Here is a 15,598-nt window from a genome sequence, read left to right on the forward strand (position 1 = left end):
AGAGGCGGTATTGATTTTTTTAATACAAAATAAATGTCACTTTGAATATGACCTCTTGCATACGCGCACAGAAAATAGCGGTCCGCCCCGTGGTTCGCGCCCACGCGGTCACCGGTCCGTATTTGAGGCAGGACGCCCGCGGAGCAGCACCGCCGAACCCGGCGCACTGCGCTCACAGACCACCTCGCTGCCGTAAAGCCGTCCCGGCAGTGTCGCAAAATGATGCTACGAGCGCTCTGCCAGTCACAGAGGGCGGCGCCCTTCCTTTGCCCTGACTGTCGCAAAAACATCCGCGCTTGGCGGCAGCCGCCCGCCACCGGCGAATGGGGGGCGATGCAAGATGGCGGCGGTACCTGAGGAGCCGGCGGAGGTTGCCGCGGTGAAGCCGGACCCGGAGGCGGGGACGCCGCCTCAGCCTCCCGCCGCTCCCCCCGCCACCGCCGCTCCCCCCGCTCCGTCGGCCGCGGCGGCGGAGGGGGAGGCGGCGGGGAGCGCCGGTGATGCGTCGTCCGGTAAGCCCTCGGCACCGGGCCCGGCCGCCTCTCCGGCGGCGCTGGACCGGCAGACGCTGGTGGCCGTGCTGCAGTTCCTGCGGCGCAGCAACCTCCGCGAGTCCGAGGAGATCCTGCGTCGCGAAGCCCGTCTGCTCGGCGAGGACCTCGGAGCCGCCGCCCTCAGCCCCGCCGGTGCCGGGCTCCCTGGAGCCCCGGGGGGCGAAGGGGATGCCAGCAGCAGCGAGGCGCTGCTCAGCCGGGTCACCGCCGCCGCCGCCATCGCGATAGGAGGCAGCGTCGCCCCCGTCGCCTCTTCCAGCCCGGGGGTGGCGGCAGCGGCCGCAGTGCCACCGGGGAAAGGTGAGACCCGCTCGGCAGCTGCGGGAGGGGGGGCCCGCCCTGAGGGACTCGGTGTGCTTCCCGCTGCCTCGGGGCTCTGTGATGCTGAGGCACGGGCTGTGCTCCCCTGGGTGGCTCCTCCGGGGACGGATAAGGCTGCACCCCAGTCCTCGGGGGAATCGGTGGTTCTAGCAGTCTGCCATGCAACTCCAGAAGAGATCGTGATTTTGGGGTGCACCTCTTACAGGAGGGGACCAAGGATAGGCTGTCTGTTTTACTTGCTGGGCTAAGTGCTTCCCATTGTTTTTGGGTACCATCTCAAGAAGGGCATCATGAGAGGCTGAAGATTCCCTTTGTAATTAGAGGTGATGGCTGTAGGGATGTTGCCAGAGCTCCGACTTACAAAGTGCTGCATTTTGAAGAAGGAGCAGTAGGGTACTCGTGGAGCAGGCTTTATGCATTTCTAGTGCCAGCTGACAACAGCTTTAGTTGTTCCTCAAATCGTGTGTAATAAATTTTAATGAAGATGTTCTGTGGGGCAGCTTTACATACTATTGGAAGTGTTTCAGGAACTTATATGTCTGAATGGCAGTAAGAGTACAATATGAAGTCAGCTTGTTCCTGGCATCATCTGATAGGAGGTACGTGTATATTAAGATAGAAGACCAAGAAATGAAAGTGTTTAATGACTGCTATGAGAGTGCTAGGAAGTGACAGAAAGTCACTGCCCTGTAATGGTTGTGAAGTGGTCTTGATAAATTGTTCAATTGATTAACTTAATTTGCTGGCTCGTTAGAAGCAAAATAATTGTAGTGATTATATCTTACAGGCTTAAAAATATTCAGCTCCTCATTTGACAGTTTCTACCCTTGCAGTGAAGAATTCTGTTGTGACACTAGCTTTTTTTTCCACTTACCTTAGCTGAGTTAGGCACTATGTTAAACACTTTGTAGGCAACTTTTGGCAAGGAAGGCACAAAAAATGATGAACTGTACTTGAAGAATCAGTTGCTGGACTATAGTTCATGTACCACCATCCTCTGAATTGTATCACTTAAAGGTAGAGCTGAACAAATGCAAGACAATGTTCTGCTTTGTTCTTAGTGCCTCACCTCAGCATAGGAGTTGTTAGCCACTGTATATTTGCTATCTGTGTATTGCTCTTTGAGGCAGCATTATAATCTGTTATATGCTAATGCTTTTGCAGTTGGAGGAGGTGTTGTTGTGGAGGATCAGCCAGATGTGAGTGCAGTGTTGTCTGCCTACAATCAGCAGGGGGACCCAACGCTGTACGAGGAGTACTACAGCGGTTTAAAAAACTTCATTGAGTGTTCCCTGGACTGTCATCGAGCCGAATTGTCTCAGCTGTTTTATCCTCTCTTTGTGCACATGTACTTGGAGTTGGTCTACAATCAACATGAGAGTGAAGCTAAGTCTTTTTTTGAAAGGTAAGTGATTTTAATTTGTGTAATTCCCTTATGTGGTGTCTGCTACTTTGATTAAGTCTGTTAGCTGTAGTGGCTGGCATAGATGTGTGTGTGTGTATGTGCATATATATATAAATATATACATATACAAACACGTGTTCTTTTGTAATGCTGAAGGGACTTACAGTCTGTGGTTTGCTGTAATTGTTAATTCTTTTCCAACCTCCAGTATTAGAAAGGTGTGCAAACTCCATGCTTTTGAACTGTACGCATGCAGATTTTAATGGTGTTTATGTTGTGGTGGGTTCCCTGCTGCAAAGTATCAATGAAAAGATGCTGCTGCTTTAGGGAAAGATTGTGGGCTCATTTCCTTGAAAGTTGCACTGAGATCCAAAGCAGTGCAGTCTTTAAATATTTACTAATATCATAGTATATATATTTAAATTCTTCTGAGATTAAAGGAAATGATTTATCGTTAATCTACGTTTATTTGTGCTCTTACTATGCTTCATGTCTTTATCACTTGAGGGTAAATTTAAATTTAATTTATATTCCTGGATCAGACTGATTATAAAACATTTCAACCTGTGTTTATCCCTCAAATATGGTCAGAAAAAAAGTTCTTTAAATAGTTAAAATGTTCCCTGCCACAAGTATCTTATAAATGATTTGAATTAAAAATGGAAGCTCATTTTCTCTAGATGTATGTCAGCTGTTAGGTAACGTGAGTGGAAAGTGAGGAATGTATTCATTGTTAAATGTGCATATTCATATAACGAGTCAGTTATAAATACATCCAGGTAGTCTTACATAATAAGAAATGCCTTGTACTCTATGGTACCACTAATTGAAGTTTCATTTATGTAAATAAATGTATTAGTGTAACTATTTACTTCAGGCAGTAATCCTTTGTGCATATGCATTTCTGTGTACTCTCTACATCTTGTTACTTTTTTTTTTTTAACTCTTGATTAATTTTACTGTGTACAGTAAGTTGCTAATTCTTTGTGGAAGGAATTTTATTCCAGCAGAAAGATCATTCCATATATAGTTATTGAGGAACCTTTGGAAGCTACTGCGTTTCATTTTAAAATGATATAATTAAGTACTTGGGAGATAATGTTTTCCTAATAAGTATTTTACCACATGTTAAATTATTTCAATAGGTTCCATGGGGATCAGGAATGTTATTACCAGGATGACCTCCGTGTATTATCTAGCTTAACCAAAAAAGAACACATGAAGGGCAATGAGACCATGCTGGATTTCCGAACAAGCAAGTTTGTTCTGCGTATTTCCCGTGACTCTTACCAACTCTTGAAGAGGCATCTTCAGGAAAAGCAGAACAACCAGATCTGGAACATTGTTCAGGAACATCTCTACATTGATATTTTTGACGGAATGCCTCGTAGTAAACAACAGATAGATGCTATGGTTGGAAGCTTGGCTGGGGAGGCAAAACGAGAGGCAAATAAAGCGAAGGTAGGGGAAAAAGATTGTTGCTCTTTATTATTGACCATTTCCAGAGTAGTTTTTCAGGAAGTACTGACTATTGCTACATGAAGACAACATGAAAAAAGTAAAGGAAGAGTTCTGTGCAAATAGATGTTATCAGGAGTAGAGAAATCAAAATGTGTCACTGACTGGTAGAAGGAACTGTGATAGACAGCTCTATATTCTGTTTGCTGAACTAGATTTAAACTCATGATTTTGCTGGGTAGTTTTAAAATTGACCCATCTGGCATCTTTTCTAGTACAGCAGCAATAGTTCTTACTTCCAGTTGTTACTGCAAAGACTGTTGGGTAGGTCTCAGTAGTGTAGTACCACAATGCCACACAAATAAATTATGTAAAGAAGAAGCACTAAGAGGTTATGGGAGAGCGCACAGTTGTCCAGATCAATTGTTGGGTAAAACAGTAGAACATGTACTACACTTGTGACAGGCTAATCAGTAGTGAATGCAGTAATGTTAAATTTAGTAGAGCTGTCCCTTTCAGACTGAAAAATTAGTTTTCAGTAAGAGCAGCAGTTACTGTTATGTCATATGTATCTTATTGGTTTGCAGGTGTTCTTTGGCTTATTGAAAGAACCAGAATTTGATGTGCCTTTGGATGATGAAGATGAAGAAGGAGAGAACGAGGAAGGAAAACCAAAGAAGAAAAAACCTAAAAGAGACAGTGTAGGGTCAAAAAGTAAAAAACAAGACCCTAATGCTCCTCCTCAAAACAGGTACCAAGGAAATGATGTGTAGAGAACTCTTGTTAAATCCAGCATTATCATGCCAAATGTGCAATGCTGGTCACATAATGTTTTTAGCTCTTTGTCCATTTCAGCTGTAGACAGCTTTAGCCATAAGACTTCAGGGGAGGTAATGCAAAGCTTAGCATGTAACCTTCTGTCTTTGCCCTTCATGTCAATCTAGATTTCCCTTGATTTTATTTGGTTACCTCATCTTTTCTAGTCATACTCAATTAGTTAGCTCATTTCACTACCTGTCTGGAATTCTTAAAGCTATTGCTTCTTTTTCTCATCAATCTTTTACATAGTACTTCATTCTTCTGATTTTATTTTGTTATTTGGATATTGAGTTATAAGGTTGCATGTGAAGATTCTGCTTTCTCTGTTTAAATTGACAATATGGAAAGTACGTAAAATATGTGTGCTTCTAGAATTCCTCTTCCTGAACTGAAAGACTCAGATAAACTGGATAAAGTGATGAACATGAAGGAAGCTGCCAGACGTGTGCGTCTTGGGCCAGAGTGCCTGCCTTCCATCTGTTTCTACACGTTCCTTAATGCTTATCAGGTTGGTAAAAGAAGAATTTGGGCGATATGAAGGAGGGAATCAAAATGATAAACTTCACTCGTAATAAAGAAAGAAGACTGAAGAGTTAATGTTGGTTGTCAGAGCATTTGGAACATTCAAAATTCTACTTATAGACTTCCTTAAACTCATTTCTATGTTCCTTGGGTTTGCTCTGATTTTGCCTTAATTCTTTCTTTCACTTTTCCGATGTGACTCTGAGTGTATTCTACAGAATACAGTAAATAATTTGCACCAAAATACTGGGAAGCAGTGCTGCTTTGTCATCATTAACTCTGCCTCATCTGTATATTTTTCTTTCTAGTGGTGCGAGAATTTGTGTGTTTATTTCAAATATGTGTTTGTCCAAACTATTCTATTTTTGTTAAATGAGTATAGTTAATTCTCCCTTTAATGTATAAGATTGGGTAATGTTTGAAATACACTGTGAAAGCTACAAACAACATCAGTAGCTATTTTGTCTATAGGGTTTAACTGCAGTGGATATTACAGATGACTCTAGCATGATTGTAGGAGGCTTTGCTGACTCTACAGTCAGAGTGTGGTCCGTGACTCCGAAAAAGCTACGTAGTGTGAAAGCAGCAGCAGGTAATTAAGTCAAAAAAATTGAATGTCAGTGTGTATTGTTTGTGTCACGTGTGTGAACAGAAAACTGTGTCTGTCAGGAGAGTTGTTTTGAGCAGTTGCATGTTGTTACTATGAAGAAACATTGTGCACAGTTGTATATTTGCATCTTATCATTAGAAAAATATATTTTTAAAGGAATGAGATACCTGGTTGTGTACACCTACTGCCAGGCAGCCTGCACGCAAGTGAACAGTTCTTAGTCTTGGTGCTGAAATGAAATGTGGCTGTGGTGTTCAGCAAATGGTAGCCTACAGATTGAAAGTTATTTTAAGTTGTGTGTAGTGGGAAGCTGTCAAAATACCTGGGAAAAGATGTGAAAGTTTGTCATCTCAAGAAGTGTATCTTAAGGCTAAACAATACATGTATGAATAATAAACCAATCAAGATCTTATCTATTATGAGTTTTTATCGATTTTATCTATTATGAAGACTTGTGACAGAGTGATTATTTATGTAAAGTATCGTTGTCACCTTTTACAAGGGTAGAAGTGTTGTAAGTGCCATTGTACATACTTCCCCATGACCTATTTCAAGGTGCTTTTGTTCATGAGTTACTTATCGCTTTTGGAGAACGTTACTTGTTTTCACGGCATTTGTCTTTGAACCTCTGACAGTTGTTATGATGCATGAACTTTGAAATATTGCAGACCTCAGTCTGATTGACAAAGAATCAGATGATGTCTTGGAGAGGATCATGGATGAGAAAACTGCAAGTGAGTTGAAGATTTTATATGGTCACAGTGGACCTGTCTATGGCACCAGCTTCAGTCCTGATAGGTAAAATAAAGTTTACAAGCTAATTAGTTTGCTTGTCTTGAGTCTTAATCGTATGCTACGAATGTGAACGTGTTTTTAATGCAGCTTTTTCCAGAAGATTAAAGTAACACTTTTGTCTCCCTTAAAATAACAGAATTTAAAACATTGTGTAAGCTACACAAGAGACAACCATCACAGAAATACAGCTGAGAAGTAAACTTTGCATGGAACATGAATATAGAGTCTGTATATGATCTGTACTCTATGCATACAGTCTATTCATAATTTCTTATGAATTAAGAAAAAGAATTCATACCGAGATCACATTCAGGGAATCCTACCATTTAATTCAGAGTTACATTAAAATAATTTTAAAGTAATATAGCACAGCAATTTACTGTTTGGTTTTGTTTTTTTTCTTCGTGTGAACGTAATGTGCCCCTCTGTATTTCTGTGTCATCAGAGTTAATCATCAACATTCAAATGTCTCTTTTGCATAAGGACCTCAATTCTTCCTGAACACTTGATCGTTGCTTACTTCACTGAAATGCTGATTTATATGGGACATACTAAATCGTAGCTGCCCGGTGGAAAGTTTTATGTATCTTAGAATTACAGTGTTAATTTGATATATAATGTACTGTACTTTCTCCTGTGACAGGAACTACCTGTTGTCCTGTTCTGAGGATGGTACTGTCAGATTGTGGAGCCTCCAAACATTCACATGTCTGGTGGGATATAAAGGACACAACTATCCAGTATGGGATACACAATTCTCTCCTTACGGATATTACTTTGTGTCAGGGGGACACGACAGAGTGGCTAGGTAAGAAATTAGATGAGTTTTCTACATATCAGTTTTGTGGTGAATTAACTCTGGAAGTGATTATTGGCTGATATACTATAGGCTAACTTATTATGGGAAATGAGTTAAAATACTAAGCAGCTGTTTTAATGTATATATTTTTTTTCTTTTCAATACACATCAGAGATAGCATCCTCTATTGTGGTCATTTAATTAAAAATATTTTCTTCTGTTGTTTATTAACCACGACAGAATATTCTTTATTTCTCCCTTCTGAAAAGCATAGTTTTCCAGAACAGATCCTGCTAATTCAGTAAACTTACCAGTAAGAAGCCACTCATTAATTCCTTCCTTTTTTTATTACCGTGCAACAGATTCTGAACTTCATGGGGGCTCCCGTTATTAAGAAAGCTTTTCTTTTCAGACTGTGGGCGACAGATCATTACCAGCCTTTACGGATATTTGCTGGCCACCTTGCAGATGTGACATGTACTCGATTTCACCCTAACTCTAACTATATTGCCACTGGCTCAGCAGACAGGACTGTACGGCTCTGGGATGTTTTAAATGGAAATTGTGTAAGAATATTCACTGGACATAAGGTAAAGGCACATCACCGATGTGACTTAATTTCTATGGTGGGATTCTGAAGAGTACAGCGTTCGGAATACAGATTGACTGGTTAAGTAGGCTTAATTAGCTGTTTTGACTTTCCTCTCTGCAAATGTCTTTTGTAGGGTCCGATTCATTCGTTGGCATTTTCTCCTAATGGACGATTCCTGGCTACTGGAGCAACAGATGGCAGAGTTCTGCTGTGGGATATTGGACATGGCTTGATGGTCGGAGAACTGAAAGGGCACACTGACACTATCTATGCGCTCCGATTCAGTAGAGATGGGGAGATTTTAGCATCAGGTAAAAGTCACTGGAAGCAAGCAAGTTTCCATTGTGTTTCCATCTATATGAAGTGGGATTATGTAATGGATTCCTTAAGCCGTGGAAGACAAATTAGTCACTTTCTTAAGCAGAAGTAGCAAATTTAAACTAGTGCTACAAGGTATTCTGGGAACTGAAGGAAAGGTTAATTGATAGTGAAGGTTGGGGTCTGTATATAGTGCTGGTGTAAACTGAAGTCAGAAATACTTCTAGGGCAGACAAGAAATGGCTGGACTTAAAGATGCTTGGGTACTGAGATGGGAGGAGAGGTGGGAGGCACGTAGCAGGACTTGAAGAGAGGGCAAGAAAGTAATCTGTAATCTGTAGCCTTACTGTTTCTTCATGCTAGATTTTTAATATAAAATTATACATCAACGATCAGGTTTATGAGCAGTGGAACTTATGAAGTTTGCTTGGTTTTCCTGCTTGTCTACATGGATGCTCTGGTGGCTGATTTGGTAGGGCTCCTTTGCCACTTTTTTCACTCTGTGAAGGCACAGAGTTTCATCTCTGTGAACTGTTGTCTTAAAATGCATAGGAATTTAGGAAATTCCAAATTTGCTCTGTTCTGTCAACTAGTTGAAGTTAGTGAAAAAGTTCAAGTTACTGATAGAAGAAATAATGTACAGATACTGTAAGCTTTATGCTAAGTAATTTCCTTATGAAACCAGGCTAGGTTTTTAGTTCCCTGCTCCTAACTGCAGTGCTTTAAGAATCCTGAGTGAGCTGCTACCACAGAGTGAATGCTTCTGGAGTGCAGGTTTGATCCAGCCTGCATGGTGGATCCTTCAGCTGAACAGTGCTCCAATGAAATCACAGACCACTGGGCCTGCAAAATACTGGGGTCTTCTGTCTATCAAAGAAAGTATTCAAGTATCAATAAAACCCCACCAGTTATTGTGTGACTTAAAATCATAAACATCTGGTGGAGTTGGCATGTAGCCCTAAGGTTATCTTGCCTTTTCAAGTGCTGGCTAATAGGATGGAAACCCAGATATGCTTCTTTGCACTTTATCCATAGTTCCTGTTAGATTACAGATGATAGCTTTTATGTGTGCTTTTGCTGTGTTAAAGGCTTGTTTAAAAATGCTTCATTGCAGGATGAGGGCTTAGTATTCAGTTATGAGTAATTCTGCTTTGTGAGTTTTAATTCCTATTGTGTTTTCTTGCTATCTAGCAAGGAAAAGACTTTTAAATGTTACTTTCCTTTATTCCTTTTTAGGTTCAATGGATAACACAGTTCGGCTGTGGGATGCAGTGAAAGCATTTGAAGATTTAGAAACGGATGACTTTACTACAGCCACTGGACACATAAACTTGCCTGAAAACTCACAGGACTTGTTACTAGGTACATACATGACCAAATCAACTCCAGTTGTACATCTTCATTTTACACGCAGGAACTTGCTGCTAGCTGCAGGAGCCTACAGTTCACAGTAGATCAGGAAGACGTAAGACTGGCTGTGCCAAATTGTTGCAGCAGTGACCTCAGGATGTGAGATGAAGAGAAATGTCTTGTATGGGTGGACTTCACCAGTCCATTGCAGGAAAAACAAAACTATGTAAACTAACTCAAGCAACATCTCTGTTCTGCTCTCATAATTCACATATTCTGCTCTCACAGTTTGAAAATGCTGGAGATTGACAAGACAATGTGAGTTTGAAGGAAGGAATTGTTTCATGGTGCTTTTGATAAATGTGTACGTACGTGTATATATATGTATATATGTGTGTATATATATATACATACTATATATACATACATACATACATTTCATATTATACATTATACATACGTTTTCATATATATATATACACATACATACATATATATATATATATATATATATATATATGAAAATGCCTGCCTCCTCTCAGAGATGGTATTGAGCTCTGCTGAAACTTCTGGAAAGTTAACAGCCTTGGTATTTGTTCTCAAATGATTTTTTTTAAAGCACTTAATGTACGGTTTGGTAATGTTTAACCAGTCTCAAACACAGGTAAAAACTTCAGACTCAGAAAAGAAGAATGTAGTTTAACTCACTATAGCCTGGGCTGGGTAACAGGTATGGTGAGAATATTACAGCAACAAACGGGGCATTGAAAGAATAAGCCCAAAAGGAAGAGGCTTGCGGGGAACTGCAGAGAAGTTATATGTAGTTTTTATGCATCTAAGTACCAAGTCCTGAAAAGATTTCAAACTTCTGTGCTCTTTTGAGTTATTAGAAATGCAGATCTTGTTATTCTGTTCTGACAAGTAGCTGCTGCTGTGTGATAAGCAACACAAGTTGCAATGTGAATTCTTTGGACGGATGGTTTAGGGAAAAAGGACAACTGACATGCATCACCTAATTTTAAAAACAATATACTTAAACCTTCATATGTTCTATTAGACTTGAAAAACTTTAAAAAAACAGCATCCTTTCAGCATATAGTTTAATACATCACACTGTAAAAACTAGTGAAAGATCAAGAAATTGCAGAGCAAAAAGCTTACTCAGTCGTCAGTATGCTATCAGTTTGCTTTTGAAAGGCTGGCTTGTCTGCTTATGTGACAGTTGCCACCCAAAAAAACCCCTGCTGTACTCCAGTAAGTCTTGCTGGACAACCAGTAAAGCTCAGAGCTTCTAAGGAAAAGTAAAACATACAAAACACTGGGAGGATAGACCATGTTTTGGGGTCTATGAATGGGAATATACGGAAAGGCCTCTTAGAATCTTCTACAAACTACACACAAGGAAATCTCAGTTTGTATTCCCTGTTACTTGCAGTAAGGGCTCAGGCACTTAAACAATCTGCTGGCTCTCTACTGAAGATGCAGAAAACCAAGACTTTACATTTCTAAGGTAAACAAAGAACTACCTCCTATCTCATCCTTTTTCTGACTAAGCCTTGGAGTAAAGGGGCATTAGGGCATTAAATGTCAAAATAAGGGTGGAAAATTCATAAGGAAACTAATTTGGAAACTTTCTTTAAAGACAAATGGTTAAAACTAAACTATTATGGATTTTATCTGTGAAGGTACATCAAAATTTCCTAGCACTCAATATGACCAGCTGGACTTAAATAAAATTGTAGTAAATTAAGCAAGTTACCTAAAAGCACATACAGCATTGAGAGCTTGAAGAAAACACTGCTGCATTCTGCCTTTTTATTTTGTACAGTTTTATACTTTTGATAGTATAATAAATACTAAAACCACATAGCTTGTGTTTGTAGACTGTATGTTGGAAGATGCTTTCTTTCCTTGACAGCTGCAGTGGATGCGAGAGCAGTGCTTTTAAATGTGAGTACTCTGCTAGGAGAAACAAAGTAGTTCAGCAGTTGATGACTAGTTGTTTAACTTATATTTAGTTCTAACTGTATGTGATACATTTTAGCCAATTGGATGCAAAAGTCATGAAGGACAGAGGCTGTTGATGTAAACAGGACAGAAAGACTAGTTTTATGCAGAAGGATGGCTTTAATAATAAATTAAGACTGGAGGGAGAGCACAAGAACCTCGTGTAATTTCCTCTGACCTACACTCTTTTTGCCAGCAACCATGCTTACCTCCTAAGTTTAGGGGTTTTTTTGTCTCACTTTTGCATCACAGGTCCCACCTGCAACCCTTGTTGCTGGTGACCTGCTAAGAAGCACTGTGCTGTGTAATCATCTTCATCAAAGGAAATGAATTTTACTGAACTTTGTTGTAGAAAGACAGTGGGTAGAGAACATGATATACCAGCTTTAGGGGGTGGGCAGAGAGCTGGCTGTACATATAGGTCAACATTTTGAGAAAGTCCTTACTTGTGTGCTAGGGTTTGATCACACTATGGTGGGATGTTTTCACTAAAAACCAGAAAGATTCTATTCAAAATATAGGCAACAGAGGCTGCAGCTGACTGCTATTCTGCATTGCATTATCATTAATGAAGTAATGGTTTCCATGTAAGCTAGTAGCTGGAAGTGTGGAAAAAAAAAAAAAAGAGTAACCAGCACAACCAAGTATTGCAAGCCATGCAAGTTTACCGATGTCCACTATGACACTTGGCAACACAGAGATGCTCTGAGCAGCTGTAAGCTCTGTGCTTGTTATGATCATGCTGCTGAGATCTTCCCTAAATCACTACTAAGTGCTCAGGTTGTGTATTTTAGGATGTGTTACAACAGCAAATAAGACCAAATCAGGAAAGAATCAGCTACTCCATCTCCACTACAAATTATTTTTGAAATAGGAAGAAGTACCCCACTTCTGCTTCTTTGCACCATGTCATATTTCCAATAAAGCAAATAATTGTTTATATTTTATTAGCCATCACAGGACATCAGCTTCCTTTACAATGACACAGATTGGTGCTTCAGACATGCCAGAAACCTGCCAAGAGATGAGAGCAAACATATTAGTACCACCGTGCAAGGCTTGCTATTTGAGCTTCATCCCTTCCCACAGTCCAAACAGTTTTACATAAAAGCAGGCAAATTTCAACACATTAAAAAAAAACGAAGTAGTATTCCTTTATCATAAACAGTGATAATAAGCTGAAGCTTATTGTTTTCTACGCATTTTCAGGCTGTGAGGACAACACAAAGGTTTTTTCAAAATGCCATTTCAGTGAAAATGTATTTGAAAGTGGACTTTATATTGTAACACTTGGTTTTTGCTACATAAGAACAAGCTCAACCACTTCCCTATGGTCCTTGCCTACTCAGGTCTCAATGCATACAGCTTTAGTGTATAGTGCTCCTTTTCTCTGTTCAAAAGAAGGTCTTAACAATGCAGCATTAATCTCCTCTTAGAATTCTCAGATACAATTAATAACTAAGTCATTAACTATTACTTTATTTCAATACTCAAAGCAGTAGTAGCAATAGTTATTATTTTTTTTTGTACAGCAAAAGGATAAATCTCAGGCACATACTGTGTAGGCAAAATCTGATACACCTAGATGCAACATCCATCCATTCCTCCTTCCTTGTTTACTCTGCATGGGGATCCCTAACCCTGTTTGGCATGTCTGAAGAACAAAAAGAACAGTAGTAACTCATGATTTCTATAGACCCCAGTAATGACCTAGTTGTTCAGGATGTCCCTCCACCCCCCCAAAAAAACCTCTATAACATAATTGAGGTTTAAAATTGTGCACAGAATTCACATGCCTGTGTTTCTTCTCCTAATTATGTTTTGTTCTTAGTTTCTTTGTCACTCTTTCTTCCTGAGTTGGAATTGAATCATTTTCTGGAAGAACATTGTCCGCTTACCATTTACTTATCTGCCACAGCAGGAGTCTTCTTTTTAGGTCTGAGCTTGAAATACAAGACTAGCATTGCAACGCCTGTATATGTTGCTATTACGTACTGTAAAAAAAAAAAGTTTACTGTCAGTCTAAAACTCAGAAAACATCATTATTACCAGACTACAAAAATTATCATGATACATACATTCCTTCTGCCTGTGATGGTGTAGGAATTGAAGTACTTCTGAAAGCCAGTGAACTGGTGTTGAGATCCTGAGTCATGGCCAGCCATGGTTGCTGGTTCTAACAAGCAATACAAGACAGTTAATAAGTGTTACAGTCAGTTGTAAAGGATCAATAGAAGATCAAACTGATCTCCATACTGTGCTTAGTTCTTCCACTGACAGCTATTAAAATGTTTTCAGAACATTTAACAGACTAGATTTACACTGTAGAACGGGCACATTCAGAGCACTGCATCTTAAAAGGCAAGAAAATAAGAAAATAAGAAGCTCTGAAAAGGAGAGCACTTCAGACTTTCCAGAGTTCATTTAACAGAAATTAGGTATGTAAAAAGTAGTCTGTATGATGATAACAACATTAAGGAATATTCCTCAAAAAAACCAAAACAAAACAAAAAAAACACCCAAACTGCCAGTCCTGCCTACACAACCATTCAATAGAGTTTTCTAGCAGTTGCTCAGGAATTTGCAATACTTAATTAAAATAACACATCCTAAACTCAGCTGGGGAATAGTTTCAATTGCACATTCAAAAGCTCAGCAGTGACCTGATTCAGTCAAGACCACTGCTCCATTTTGCAATTCAAAATGCTGCACTGCAACTTCCAAACTATATTATAATACAAGTGTTTGGTCATTAAAACCTGCTCTGCTCACAGTTGCACATTACTGTTGTATCTTACTTGACCAGATTGGGCTAAAATACATATTTCTACTCAGTTTTCAGCTATACCAGCAAGACAATTGAGGCAAGTATGGGACCTTATAAGTGTTTTCACAGGTATAGTGAAATCACCAAGCACCTGAGAGCATGCCTTTGCATTTTGTCTGCACCTAGGCCAAAATTCCAGGTCTACTGCAAGAAGTCAGTTAACTCAACAGCCTACCAAACATACAGGAGCATACTTGCAGAATCATTGGTTGATGCTGGCACCTCTAGAGATCACATAGTCCAACCCCAACCTGATCAAAACACGGTCACTCATGGACTTGTCATTAGGTTTTGAGTATCTCCGGAGATGGAGGCTCCACAAATGCCCTGGAGAGCCTGTTTCAGTGTCTGATCTTCCTTACAGCAGGAGAGGTTTTAATGGTTAGAGATATCTTTTCTAAGAGTATCCTTCTCTTATGCTTAAGGAAGTCTTATATTTAGGACAGATACTTGTTTACTTTATACATCAGCTCGAAGGAAGCACACATGCTGCACACTACCTACCAAGCTTGGCAGAGATGCTGAAATCCCTGGTACCCTGGTAAAATAGATACAGAGAATGGCTGTAGCTGGTTCTACATTCATGAACACAACCCTTGCACAAACCCCACCCTGTAACACCTCTGCTATGCGGTTAGAGATGCCTGCCTACACCCAGCTGAGGGTGAAACAGTGAAGATCCTCAAAGAAACCTCCCCAGACATTTGCAGTAGACGATTTGGAAAGCCAACCTCATCTTTATTTACACAAGACCGAAGCAAAACCCTGGAGAAGAGTCACTGGGAACCTTCCGAGGGCGGCTCGGAGCCCATACAGCGCAACACAAGCTTTCCTTTTCAGAAGAGCTCCCTGCCCTCGGCCTCCCCCTCACAGATGCTGCCTCGCTGAGGAGGCAGCACAGAGGCTGAAGGTCGCGGGCGCCATTGAGAACAGCCATAGCCCAACACCACGTACAACCGCCCTCTCACCCAGCAGCAAAGTCCACCAGAAAGAGCGGGAGACAGAGACCCGTACCCAGGCCAGACAGGCTCCCTCCCACCACAGCCGCCACCACTACCTTGACCGCCTCCTTGTTCACCGCCTCGCTCTGCCCTTCTTCAGTGCCCTCCCACAAGATGGCGGCCGCCCAGCTGCGCGCGCAGCCACGATCCGCACGCTGATTGGCTGTCCCACGGAAGCAGGACGCTCCCTCCGTCCCGCCCCCCTCGCGGCCTAGAGAAC

The 15,598-nt window shown here is 40.7% G+C and overlaps 2 protein-coding genes across 4 annotated transcripts; one reads left to right on the forward strand and one right to left on the reverse strand.

Moving 5' to 3' along the window:
* Window positions 1-280: 280 nt before the first annotated feature.
* Window positions 281-11,410, forward strand: TAF5 (TATA-box binding protein associated factor 5). The gene is made up of 11 exons (XM_085229173.1): window positions 281-854; window positions 2,040-2,280; window positions 3,426-3,741; window positions 4,326-4,489; window positions 4,930-5,065; window positions 5,551-5,671; window positions 6,358-6,487; window positions 7,128-7,292; window positions 7,696-7,873; window positions 8,009-8,186; window positions 9,430-11,410. Exons 1-11 carry the CDS (start codon window positions 341-343, stop codon window positions 9,645-9,647), a joined length of 2,361 nt encoding a protein of 786 aa, XP_085085299.1. The 5' UTR covers window positions 281-340; the 3' UTR covers window positions 9,648-11,410.
* Window positions 11,411-12,480: 1,070 nt separating this feature from the next.
* Window positions 12,481-15,572, reverse strand: ATP5MK (ATP synthase membrane subunit k). Of its 3 annotated transcripts, XM_010714656.4 has the most exons (5): window positions 15,435-15,557; window positions 14,882-14,915; window positions 13,629-13,726; window positions 13,449-13,544; window positions 12,481-12,564 (listed from the first exon to the last, which is right to left on the reverse strand). In XM_010714656.4, the coding sequence occupies exons 3-4, from the start codon at window positions 13,713-13,715 to the stop codon at window positions 13,452-13,454; spliced, it is 180 nt and encodes a 59-aa protein (XP_010712958.1). In that variant the 5' UTR covers window positions 13,716-13,726; window positions 14,882-14,915; window positions 15,435-15,557; the 3' UTR covers window positions 12,481-12,564; window positions 13,449-13,451. The 3 variants fall into 3 exon arrangements, with proteins under 3 accessions (XP_010712958.1, XP_003208174.1, XP_010712956.1); XM_003208126.4 differs by lacking the exon at window positions 14,882-14,915 and having other exon boundaries at window positions 15,435-15,572; XM_010714654.4 differs by lacking the exon at window positions 14,882-14,915 and having other exon boundaries at window positions 15,392-15,543.
* Between the last annotated feature and the right edge of the window lie 26 nt (window positions 15,573-15,598).

Source organism: Meleagris gallopavo, chromosome 8, assembly GCF_905368555.1.
Source record: "Meleagris gallopavo chromosome 8, MGAL_WU_HG_1.1, whole genome shotgun sequence".
Classification (NCBI taxonomy): domain Eukaryota; kingdom Metazoa; phylum Chordata; class Aves; order Galliformes; family Phasianidae; genus Meleagris; species Meleagris gallopavo.